Here is a 13444-nt window from a genome sequence, read left to right as displayed (position 1 = left end):
TTTCAGCTGGATCGTGTGTTATTTCCCCATTTGTTTTGAAGATCTTTACTATAGATGTTGTAGGTTGTTGGACTCTCAATGTTTTTGCTAGTAGTTTCCCCGGTTTATTTCCATATCCAAAAAATTGCACTGCACATACACTATTCTCACTTTACAGTCATAGCCATACATTGTAAAGTATAGTCTCATGCTAGGCTACTTTAACCACTTCCCGACCGGCACACGCCGATGTACGTCGGTAGAATGGCACAGGCAGGCAAATGGGCATACCTGTACGTCCCTTTAAAATTTGCCGCCCTGCCGGTCGGGACCTCTGAGTCTGGTCGCGGGTTCCACGGACTCGATCGCCACGGGCATACCCGCGATAGTCTCACGGGGCGGCTGAACTAGGAGATGCCGTTGTAAACAACATCTCCCAGTTCTGCCTAGCAACAACTGACACTGATCTCTGCTCCATGTGATTGGAGCAGAGATCAGTGTTCACTCAAAGAAAGCCCAGCCCCCAACAGTTAGTAACACTTAACCCCTACACTGCCACCCACTGATTAACCCCTTCACCCCTACATGTGTATAGCAGTGATTGCTGTATAAATGACAATGGTCCCAAAAATGTCCGATCTGTCCGCCATAATGTCGCCGCCATTACTAGTAAAAAAAAATAATAAAAATGCCATAAAGCTAACCCCTATTTTGTAAACGCTATAACTTTTGCGCAAACCAATCGCTTTTTTTACCAAAAATATGTAGAAGAATACGTATCGGCCTAAACTGAAGGGGGAAAAAAATTTTTTTTTTTATATATTTTTGGGGGATATTTATTATAACAAAAAGTAAAAAATGCTGTGTTTTTTCCAAAATTGTCACTCTATTTTTGTTTATAGCGCAAAAAATAAAAACCGCAGGGGTGATCAAATACCACCAAAAGAAAGCTCTATTTGTGGGAAAAAAAAAAGGAATGGCAATTTCGTTTGGGAGCCATGTCGCACGACCGCGCAATTGTCAGTTAAAGCCAGCAAAATGGTCTGGGGCTGAAGTGGTTAAAGGACAAGTTCATCTTTAAAAAAAAAATATATATATATTTTTGCAGGGCAGTTTTTTTTTTAAATATCGTGCATTTCATATTTTCTGTATTAGGAGCCTGTAAAGCATTGCACCAGCGATCAGATCACTGATGCAATGCTGGTCTCCTCCTACACCGGTGTATCCGCTTACCCATACATCCTGTCAGCCAATATTTGCTGACAGGAAAAGTCAATGAACTACCACTGTGCTCCACAGTGCCATATTAGTTCATTGACAACTATAAGCCGACAGCTGCCAAAGCTGTCGGCCATTAAACTTTATTCATACACAGCGCTCTGTATGAATGACGCGGCCACGTGGGTGGAGCCCGGCATGGCACTCTGCTTTCAAAAACTGATAGCTAGTACGAGTCCCTGTACTGCTGCCACATGTAACATGTTCCCAAAAAGTTAACTTATCCTTTGTAGGTTACCCAAACATTTCAGATTTCTTGTATCTGGAGGTACCATGTACTTCCTGTGCTTTTTGCAATGCTTTCTTTTTGTGAAATATATGGTGATTCTGCCAGTCACCCTGCTGTCCAGTTTCCAAACTGACCATGCCAAGTCATGGAAGCACATCTATCCCAGCGTGGTCACAATTTGCTTTTTTCCAATAGTTGGCAGAACTGTACTTCAGTGGTCAGACTTCTGCTAACACTCCCCCATGCACAGACTCCAGTCCCTCCCTCCCCCCCCCGCAATATCCTGCTCCTCAAAGTACATTTCTCTACATTTTACACAGGACTTTCTGCATTTCCAACCCCACCTCTAAGCCCCCTATGCAGCAGAGAACGGCATAGAGGTTGTGCAATCACTATATATATATTAAAATAAAAATAAAATAGAGTGCATTTTATATATACATACACACTTTGTCTTTCAATTTAAACTGAATTTGTTGTACAAGAAAAAGATTCAAATACACTTAAAGCGCCGCCCCTCGAAAGTTCTGCCCCTAAGTGTGCTAAAATGTAAAAAGTCAGTAGCTACAGTATTTTAAAATTAATATAAATTATTCAGCCATAAACATTAGATCAGCTTACACTAACACACAAGTGCCACTACAGAAGTAAGCATCTAGCGGTTGAAGTTTTCTATTGCTTTTGACATATCTTACTTAACTGACGAGATTTGATGAGACAAGATTTGATTTGACTTTTACATTTTCCCCAATACCTATGTTTTTATAAACAGGATATCCTTTGAGCAATGAAATTTAACAAATTGGAAAAAAATAAAAAATATAACTAAACTAAGAACTATATCACAGTTGCAATGCGGTGTTTGCTACATGTCAAAATGACCAAAATGTTTGTCAAAAACACAACTTGACTTAATTTGCATAAAACACATTTTTGCAGTCCTTTTGTGTTTGAAATATTACTGTGACAATTCAACTCAACTTGAGCTGAAGTTATAGTCGGTACTGTGCAAACGTTTTAGGCAGCTGTGAAGAAAAGCTGTACGCAAGAATGCTTAAAAAAAAAAAAAAAAATTATATAGGTTTTGGGTTTATCACTTAACAAAATGCAAATTGAGCAAAAAGAAGAAAAATCTAAATCAAATCAATATTTGGAGCAACCACCCTTTGGCTTGAAAAAAAAAATAAAAAATCAGCAGCAGTTCAAACACTTGCACAAAGTCAGGGATTTTGTAGGATTAGGGTCAGGTGTACGATTAATAAAATTAAACCAAGCAGCTGCTAACGATCATCAAATTTTATATGCAGATTGAAACAGTCAATGCTTAAACCAGAAACAGCTGTGTAGGAGGCTTAAACTGGTTGAGGAACAGCCAAACTCTGTTACCAAGTGCCGGTTCACACTAGTGCGTGCGAGAACCCTGCAAATCAACTGCGGGTTCATGCATCGCACCTGACATGCACGGCAGTTCACACTGCCATATGCAAACTGCTGGGGAGTGTCATGTTAACACCCCCATTTCAGCTGGCATATCGCACTGTGAACTGACAGTTCGGACATTAATCGGATCGCATATGTGTGAACACACATGCAATCAGATTCTGGTGCGATAAAAAAAAAAAAAGGGATCCTGTGCGTGTTTGCACCGAATGTGGTCCAATATCAGCCATACTATCTGTATGGCTGACATCGCACCACACAATGTAAACTGCAGTGGCGCTGCAAATTACATGCGGTGTCTGCTATGGCAATAGTGTGAACCGAAAGTCAATTTCCTGTCACACGCCATGTAGATTGAGCACAGCAACAAACACAAGGTGGTTGTATACTGCATTAGCAAGATCTTTCCCAGGCAAAGAATTCAAAGCAGACTGGGGTTTTAAAATGTGCCGTTTAAGCTTTTTTTTTTAAATAAAAGCACGAAGAAATGTGCAACGTTGAGGACCGTAAAAGCCGGAGTCAGACAAGGAGACAATGCAGCAGGTGAAAAATTCAACATTGGAAGAGGTCTATCAGTGTCATCAGTACAGAACTGGCAGAAAACAGTAGGACCCAGGTAAACCCATCTACTGTCCGGAGAGGACTGGTCGGAAGTTGTCTTCATGGAAGAATTGTAGCCAAAAAGCTATACCTTTAGCATGGAAACAAAGCTAAGTGACACAACTATGCACATAAAAACATAAGAAATGGGGTGCAGAAAAAGGTCAGCAAGCAAAAAACTTTAAATATTTGGCTGTAGCAGGAAGCTGTTTGTTCACCTAAGGGGATCAATGAGTGTCTGCAGGCAAAAGTGAAGCAAGGCGGGAGTCCCTTGCAAAATTGGGGCTGCAATTCTGAAATGGGGTTGGACATTTGGTCAGAATCAATGCAGAGGAATACAGGCATATACTTAATCCATCATGCCATAGCATCAGGGAGGTGTGTGATTGGCTCAAAATTTACCCTGCAGCAGGCCAATGACCACAAACACACAGTCAATGCTATTAAGAATTATCTTCAGCGTAAAGAACAAGGAGTCCTACAAGTGATGGTTTGGTTCCCACAAAGTCCTGATCACGTGGAGTCCTTTCTGGGATTACATGAAGATAGGGGAAGATAGGGGAAGATTTGAGGCAACCTACATCCACAGAAGATCTGAGGGGAGTTCCCCAAGACATTTGGAACAACCTACTTGCCGAGTTCCTTCAAAAACTGTGTGCAAGTGTACCTAGAAGAATTGATGCCGTTATGAAGGGTGGTCACATCAAATATTTGTATTGCTCTTCTATTTACAGCATTTTTCGCACCTGGCTTTAACTGTAGCACAGTAGTATGGAGTAGGTATACTACAATAAAATATTTACTAAACCCATGCTGTGTCATGCTCTAGTGACAGGAAAAGAGGTTGCATGTAACAATATGGATCCAATAGTCTATATAAGGAGTATGCGGCTTAGGATGGGAACACTGCCTTTCAGGGTCTGGATGAAGAAGCAGAATTGCCACCCGATGACTTGAAGTGGTTGAAAGGAGGCAGGATTAAGAATGCAATGCAAGCCTCCACAGCAGAAAAAAAAAAAAAAAGCAAAAAAAACCACACAACACTCTGCCTATATTGTAATCATTGAACAGTTCACCTTTTCAAATAGTCTTTATATACACACCTTAAATAAAACTAGAACCTGAGTGAAGTTGAAAGTAAAACCTCCAGCAGCCTGCATATTAGATCATTTTCTTTACTGGGCACCCCAGGAACTTCAAAACCACAAGTGCTCCATTATGAAAATACATAATTTAAAAGCATGTAATCAGTACTAACCAATTGCAAGACAAAAAGAAGGATCAAGCATCTCACTTTTCAACTACAATTGGCAGCAATATTTTAATTTTGTAGCTCCTGAGTGTTAAAAATTTAAAATTATCTGCACCCTGGAGGTTTGTACTATTCCACATAGCAGCCAAATCAAGTACAAGTTTACTTTAACATCGGACCGACGCCGCCCTTTGCAAAGAAGCCATTGTGAAATAATCAAAGCGTGCTATAAGAATGTAAAATTGAGTTCTTAAGAATGTGCATGTCATAAGAAGTATGAGGGCTACCGTCGAAGGCCACCGCCTATAAAATGTAGATGCTTGGCTGTGTGTTTTGTATGTTTCAGTCACATGCTGAAAGAAGGGTTAAAAAAATAAAATAAAAAATAAAAGAGCGTATCAACTACTTATCACAACTGCTCTGGGTCAGCAGTGAAGTTACATAGTAAGGTTGAATATAGACACCCGTCCATTCATTTCAACCTGAGTGAGTGTGGGTGCATGTCCACAACCCCTATAAATTGTGTCCCATCAAGATACCCAACTATTATTTAAGGTACCCATATAGCACCGTCAATTTTTAAACAGTGCCACACACACACACACACACACAGGTCCCCACCCCCAAGGAGCCCACAATCAAAAGGTCCCCAACACACACCCATACAAGTCAATGCTTCAGAATGACAGCCAAAGAACTAGCATTCCTAAAGGTTCAGCAATGGTAAACCCATAATTCAATGGCAGTGCCCATTTAATTCTATTAGTGTTTAAAATGGCCTAGATAAAAATAAAATATTGCATGAAGTGGAGCAATTGTAGGATGCAGGATTACGTAAATCAAATTAGACACCAGGAAAACCTTTTAAAAATCCAATACGGACTACTTGGCTCTTCAGATTTTTCCAGCCATGGCTTAGGTTCTTCTTTAATAGTTTCCTTTCCTACCTTCTTAAAAAGGAACCTAAAACAAGTTTTTAAACATCCCTCAAACATCAGCTTCTAGTGTTTTGGGGTACATATGAAAGAATAAAACCAGCCATACCAAATGTATGTGTTCAGCAAGTATAAGATGGAATTCTTCCTTTAAATGGTTACCTTAAGACAGGAGTTATAATAATTACTAGTATATTACAATGCTGATGGTGTTGATATCAATACAGTTGAGATGAAAAGCGGCTGTTGCAATTTCTGCGATTTGATCAAGTAAATCAACATACACATATTTAGTGATGTTACCCACGTAGGAAAAAGCTGCACCTCAAAAACAAAAAGTAACTGAGCACTTCCCTGTAAAATGACATCTCACATTTCTCCCCACATTTCCTGTAGGACTTGGCATTCTGGGAGCAGTTTTTTTTATTGCCATGGAACATGCAATGTCAACTTTTGTATTTATGTCTGTGTGCTTTATTTAGCATCTGTGAACTATTAAAGGCACAGAATTCTTTATTTATAAAGAAAATGTCTCGGCATACACAGTTTGTGTGAAAGGGTGTATACAATGCTGTAGGAGGGCAGGATAAAACACAATATAGGATGTGTAGAGGCAGTTTACAACTGAATAAGCCTGTCCCCCCACACAGCCCAAGACAGCCCAATAAAGAATTACAACAGTAAAGATTGATAACAACAACAACTATGGAAAAGGTTAGATTGGTTATAAACCTGGCTTCTCTAATCGCCTCCTTATGTGCCTGGAACATCTTGACGTTGTTCATGTTAGACTGCCAGTACTTTACATATCCACTGTGGTCAGCAGTCAGCATCCACATGTCATTGTGTGACCAGGTCATAGCTCGGACAGGGCTGTCATGAGCCTGAATATAGAGGAGACAAAAAATGCAAGACCATTATTGCCCAATTTAGAAACTGTACAGAATAGCAAAATCTATTTTAAACACGACCCTTAGGAATTGAATAATGGAAGCTGCCATCAATGACATCTTTACATTTCATAATATATTATATATAGCTTACTCTGCACAAGCAGCTCGCTGGCAAAATGTGGTATGCTTGAACATTTAAGCGATAGCAACTCCCATGTTTCTGAACTGACAGATTACCTTAACATATTCAAAGAGCTGCCTGCGTGTCTCCAGATTCACCACCTAATTTATTCTAAGTTTGAATCTGATGAGTGGCAGTTTAGGAAAAGTTATCAGTGGCTTAAAACTACACTCTAGCTTTTCATACACTTTACATAGTTAATTCGCTGGATGTGCTGTATAAATTGTATGTAGCTGAAGCTACAGACGTTGTGAAATCAGCCACCTCTGACACAGCCAGCCAATCAGAGGAGGTTTTGTATTCACTGCTACAATACAAAACTCTCGGAATGGCTGAGCGCCGCTGTGATTGACGCCACTGTGTCCCGGTATAAGACTTGAAGTCCTGGCTCCAACCTGGAGCACAATGCGGTATGATGTATGTAGCCTCAACTACATACAGTGACCTCACGTTAGTGAGAGACCTGGCTCGTTAGGGCCAGCTTGACCTAAACTATGTAAAGTGTATGGAAAGCTGGAGTTCGGCTTTAAAATAATGATCATATTACTGAAGAAAAATATCTTCTGCAGAGAACCCTGGGGGGGAAAAAAACAAAGCACACACACACACACACACACTTTAAAATTAATATTTGATTAAATGTTTGTTTTATTACTGTCAAATTTATTCCAAGCCTGCCTCTCCATATGAGCTCTATGTGACATATTGTAGATCTCACATCAACCTTTTTCCAAGCTACAGCATAGACTCTACAGGTTTTCCTTTTCTCTGGAAGCTTGACAGTACTGCAAATCAATTTTCGATTCCATAAAAAGGAAAATACAAAGTCTATCACTTGCATGGATAGGTTTATTATATGGTACAGGAAAACATACAAGTACAGTACAACTTGGCCAGACAACTCCAAGGCCACAACTGCCATTTATTTTCTGATTAGACAGCAGTTTGATAGAACAGGCTGACAGTCTAACCTGAAGATTAAGACCCCATTGACACCACGCCGCCCATAGCGTCGGCGGTAAAACTGCGCTATTTTTAGCGGTGTTTTACAGTCACATTTGCAACGCATTTCGGCCGCTAGCGGCCGAGAAAGGGTTAAAAACGCCAGCAATATGCCGCAATAGCGGCGTTTTGCCGGCGGTATTACAGCGCTGCCCCATTGATTTCAATGGGGAGGAGCGGTAAACACACCGCTCCAAAGAAGCTGCTGGCAGGACTTTTCCTGATGTCCTGCCAGCGCACCGCTGCAGTGTGAAAGCCCTCGGGCTTTCACACTACAGACAATGGTGCAGCTGTTTTAGGGCTGATTGCAGGCACCATTTCTAACGCTATAGCGCCTGCAAAACACCCTTGGTGTGAAAGGGCTCTAACAGGCCAAACAGAATAGATTGAGAAAGTGGGGGTGGGTTGAACACCAGCTGAACTTTTTTTTTTTTTTTTTTTAAACATTAGTGAGATTGAGAAGAGTTGCTGACCCTTTTTAAAAGGATAATTTCAAGGGTTTAAGGGCTGTATGTGTCCCTTGGACAAAATGGGATATCAGTACAAACCACCACAAAGTGAGGGGAAGTCTACACTTCTGACTAGACTCAAGCGTCCACACAAAAAAAAAAAAAAAAAAAACCCACACATACCCTGTGTCAACCATCACTTAGTAAAATTTTATTTCCCCCTCTGCTCTGCTGACCAGGGTTAACAGTATAGGTAAATACAAATGGACTAATTAAAGCGGAGGTCCACCCTAAAGTGGACCTTCCGCTCATCGGAACCCTCCCCCCCTCCGGTGCCACAATCGGCACCTTTCAGGGGGGAGGAGGGTGCAGTTACCTGGATAATCCAGGTAACTGCATCCACTTCCGGGATAGCTCTCTGCGGAAAGGGGCGTAACTTACACCCCTTTCCGCAAGTGCCCGCCCCTTCCCGCAAGTGCCCCGCTGCCTGCTGGGAAACACACAGATCCCAGAGGTAGCGGGGAGCGTCCTTATTGCGCAGCGCGATTCGCGCATGCGCAGTAGGGAACCGGAAAATGAAACAGAAAGGCTCCATTTCCTGATTCCCATACCCAAGATGGCGGCGGCAGGACCCGACAGGCGACCTAGAGATCGGCTTCGGGTGCCGACATCGCGGGCGCGCTGGACAGTTAAGTGTCACTATTTTAAAAGTCAGCAGCTGCAGTATTTGTAGCTGCTGGCTTTAATATAAAAAAAAAAAAAAAAAACGCGGAGTCCCGGTGGACTCCCGCTTTAAAATCCAACAGTGGTTCTAATCTGGAGGTTAAGTGAGATCTCCAAGATTCAAATATGCTTTATACATAAAAAAAAGGAGCCACTACATGTCCCTTGCACACAAGGCTGTCTAGGTTCAACGCGTCCCCCTGGCGTTTTAGCGCACTTGGAAGAGAAAGGCATAGTATCCAACCCCACTGCCTGCAGCTGGTCACCATCAAAGTCTATGGCAGGCTGTAGCTGAATAGTGTACCAAGTGATAAAAGCATTTAGTACCCGGTGCATTTGGGGACAGATGCATTAAAAGGCAGGTCCAGTCATTTATTCCTGAACTCAATGGAACCCTTTCTTGCCAAGCACATCTGCACTTAAATGGCCTTGTCTGCAAGGGGCTTAATACTCCCTACTGAAGTTTTTAATTTATATATTGTGGAAAACCAAGCATACTCCATATATTGACATGGGCATGAGTCAGATCATCACCTGTAAAATTCAAGAGATGTATGAAGTACTTATGTAGTTCAGCCAGCCAAAACAGAACGGAGTAATAAGCACTTTGTTCTTTTGTATGTGTAGAATGCAGCTAATTATGCGGCCTCATTCTATTTTCATGAATAAGCAATGCAACAAAACTCACTTTAGTTTGACACTCATGGACTAGAATATACTACAGATTATTGGAATGTCTACCTTTCTATGACAACCCTTGTGTTATTATCTTAGGTCTATTCAGGCCATCCGATTTGTGTCAAAAACTATGATGTTCGAGTACGTCCCTAATGCTAATTTTACTGTAAAACAAAGATATATTTACCACTAAATTCACTTAGGTTAAACAAATTTGAAGAAAAATATTTACTCGAAAATAATTACGTTTGCACATAAGCATAACAGGGCACCTAGGACAAGTAGTTCAATACAAACCTGTAAAATAGTCTCAAAATTAAATGTCAGCCCATTCCATAAGGTGAACTCTCCGCTTGAAGCTCCAGTAACTAATCGGCGACCCTCAGGAGTCCACTGAAATGAAAGAACATAATATAACTAAAGCCAAGACTGTATCAAACATTAACAGACTGCTATAATCCTACACCACTTTCTAAGGATACTTACTCGAACTACAAAGACAGGGCATTTCACTTTGTTGGTGGAGGTTCGCACAAACTTTGTAGTGACTGCATTCAGTGGATTGTTAAGCATCCCAATAGGAGGAACCAGCTAAAGAAAAAAATAAATAAATAATTAAGGAAGGATACAGGAACTGTATTTTTTACATTTTGTTTGGTTGATCACAGACATCAGATGCCTACCTAAGGTAAGGGATCCACTAAAAGGAGACAAAAAGCGTTTTGAAAAACAAAAAAAGCTTTTGCTACGGGAAAGACCTAAAAACCTCTGCCTGACCTGTTAGCAAATTTTCTTAATGCATTCCAACTTTACATCCAAGTGATTTCACGATTTACATATATTTTCTCCCCGTCAGAGCACAAATGAACTCAGAGTAAGCCACCATAAAGGCTGGAGCAGGCATTACAGACTGGTGATACATGTTGTAAGATGCAGTCAATACTATGATGTTAATTAACAAAATGCCATTTCCTTTCACAGAAACAAAAAAAAGGGTTATTTTATTTTTCTGAAATTAAAAAGGTGCAGCCCTCAGCATGTATATTAAAGCGGGAGTCCACCAGGGCTCCGCTTTTTTTTTTTTAAAAGCCAGCAGCTACAAATACTGCAGCTGCTGACTTTTAAAATAGTGACACTTACCTGTCCAGCGCGCCCGCGATGTCGGCACCCGAAGCCGATCTCTAGATCGACACTCGAGTGCTGCCGCCGCCATCTTGGGTATGGGAATCAGGAAATGGAGCCTTTCGGCTTCATTTCCCAGTTCACTACTGCGCATGCGCGAGCCGCGCAGCGCAAAGAGGATGGTCCCCGCTGCCTCTGGGATCTGTGCGTTTCCCAGCAGGCAGCGGGGCACTTGCGGGAAGGGGCGGGCACTTGCGGAAAGGGGCGTAAGTTACGCCCCTTTCCGCAGAGAGCTATCCCGGAAGTGGGTGCAGTTACCTGGATTATCCAGGTAACTGCACCCCCCTCCCCCCTGAAAGGTGCCGATTGTGGCACCGGAGGGGGGGGGAGGGTTCCGATGAGCGCAAGGTCCACTTTAGGGTGGACCTCCGCTCTAAACATATACGATGTTTATTATTCTACTCAGTCTGGCCCACCGTTTTGAGTTTGAAATGCCTGGGCTAGACAATCTCATACCCAAGCACACTGCTAAAAATTGTCAAACAGAACCCGTCAGGATTACATTGAAGAAAACTGATAAAGGACAATTTTGTCCTCCACCAGCTTAGAATGTCTCCGTTAAGACATCTGAACTAAGGCATAAAACCGATCAGCGTATGTGGAGGCGATACAGCAGTCAAGTAGTACTGGGTTCTCTTATTAGAAAGCTAGTAGGCTCTTCAAACAACTTATTAAAAGCAACGCATTTTTGTAAACTACTACTAAAATAAAAATTACAAAATCAGGAAAAGGATATAAAAATGGTAAACAACGTTTATCGAAATAGAAAAAGCTAAGTATATGTAGGGCAACACTCACATCATTATAGTAACCAGCATCTGGCTGGATGGCTCTCATGTCTCTCTGATCTCTCTGCCATACTCGGTTCTGAAAAAGAGGAAAACATGTTAAAAGATTAAAACATAAAAAGGAGGATGATTAACTAAAACCATGTGTTGCTACGAATGTAAAAAGGATAGATATTGATATACACACACATACACCTTCTCCTTTTAAAAGCAAAAGCGGAGTTTGCACCCAAAAGTGGAACTTTCGCTTTAAGTACCCCTCGCCTCGACCCCACCTTCCGACCGCCTAAGCGATTCCTAGGCGGTCCCTCCCTCCCAGTAATGTTCTGGGACACGTGACAGAGGTCCCATAACATTGCCTGACCATTGATGGAGCACAGTGAGGCTCGTGTGCGGCTCTGAAGCCATCAACTCACAGCTGGGCGCCCACACTCACAATGTCGGCGCCACAAAGAGGAGGGGGGAGAGAATGAAGACTTTGTGCTGCCACATCGCTGGACCGTGGGACAGATGAGAAGCTATAAACTTATGAAAGACCAGTGGGACTCTGCTTTAAGGCCCCTTTCGCACAGGCTTTCAGATCAGGTCTGCCTGTCAGGTTTTCAGGCAGACCTGATCGGACATACCATTCAACCCTATGGGGAAGCGGATGTCAGCGGTGACATGTCCACTAACACCTGCTGCTATCCGTTCCTGTCCGTGAAATCCAGATGGATGGTGACCTATTTATCCATCCATCCATCCGATCGAATGAAAAAACAGGAAGGTGGTCCGTTTTCATCCGATCTCCCCATAGAGATTGCGGTGGCTCCGACAGGTTCGTCTCTGCACAGTGAGAGGAGACAGGCCGATCCCCCGCTGAGCAAAGCTGAATCCGTTGAGCGGATCCGTCAATGTGAAATAACCCTTTGGCTTCAGTGTGGTGGGTTATATGCAACTACTAAACCCTCATAAAACAATGTTTTTGCAAGGTAAAAATGGACCCCAACTGTGCACGACTGCGAGCACGTCGGTGGCGGCGTGTTCCCGGGAACACCGCTCGTCACCGACGCTGGTAAACAACCATTGGCCGGCTGTTTACCCCGTGATCGGCTGTGATCGTTTCACAGCCGATCACTAAAATGTGAACAAACCACAGTAACTAGATGTTACCGGGTTCACCTCCTCACACACCGATCGTGTGTGAGGAGATTGTGGTAACATCTTGTTACCTCTTACAGTGTACACCAATCACACTGATTGCTGCACCCCCCCCCCCCCCCCCAACAAAGCATACCCATCACCAAGCCATCAGAGTACCAATCTGCTGCCCATGCCTCATAGAATATATACATTGGGGTCTTTGCTTTCCAAAATGGGGTCATTTTGTAGGCAATTGAACTGTCCTGGTGCTCCAGGACCTTCAAAAGTGTGATAGGTAGGAATGAAATGAGATGTGTCTTTATGCTCCTAGAACGCCTGAAGGTAATACAATGTTTGGCCTCTCTGTGTGACCAGGCTGTGTAAAAGTCCTACACATGTGGTATCGCCATACTTGGGAGGAGTAGCAGAATGTGTTTTGGGGTGTAATTTTTGCTATATACATGCTATGTGTTAGAAATATCTTAAAATTAAAGTCTGTGTAAAAAAATAGCGTTTGTTTTTTTTTTCCACATTTTCCAAAAACTGGAAAAAATAAAAAAAAATCAACCGTTCAAAAGACGCATTATGCCTCAAAGATTATACGTTGGGGTGTTTGCTTTCCAAAATGGGGTCATTTTATGGGAAGTTCCATTGTCCTGGTACTCCAGGGCATTCAAAAAAGTGTAATAGGTGGTTGAGAAATGAGATGCTTC

General features: G+C 42.2%; 1 protein-coding gene across 2 annotated transcripts in view; it reads right to left on the bottom strand.

Annotated features, from left to right (window-relative positions):
- WDR33 (WD repeat domain 33) overlaps positions 1-13444 on the bottom strand; it is a 195731-nt gene that overhangs the window by 144909 nt on the left and 37378 nt on the right. For both annotated transcript variants that reach the window (XM_077488410.1, XM_077488409.1), the window contains exons 3-6: positions 11620-11688; positions 10126-10230; positions 9937-10032; positions 6446-6597 (exon numbers count right to left, since the gene is read on the bottom strand). In XM_077488410.1, coding sequence (XP_077344536.1) covers positions 6446-6597; positions 9937-10032; positions 10126-10230; positions 11620-11688 — 422 coding nt within the window. The remainder of the gene's footprint in view (positions 1-6445; positions 6598-9936; positions 10033-10125; positions 10231-11619; positions 11689-13444) is intronic.

The sequence above is a fragment of the Lithobates pipiens genome, unplaced genomic scaffold, assembly GCF_037356315.1.
Source record: "Lithobates pipiens isolate NorthernLeopardFrog02 unplaced genomic scaffold, aLitPip1_a1.2 Scaffold_18, whole genome shotgun sequence".
Classification (NCBI taxonomy): Eukaryota; Metazoa; Chordata; class Amphibia; order Anura; family Ranidae; genus Lithobates; species Lithobates pipiens.
This window is presented reverse-complemented; position numbering and strand designations above follow the sequence as displayed.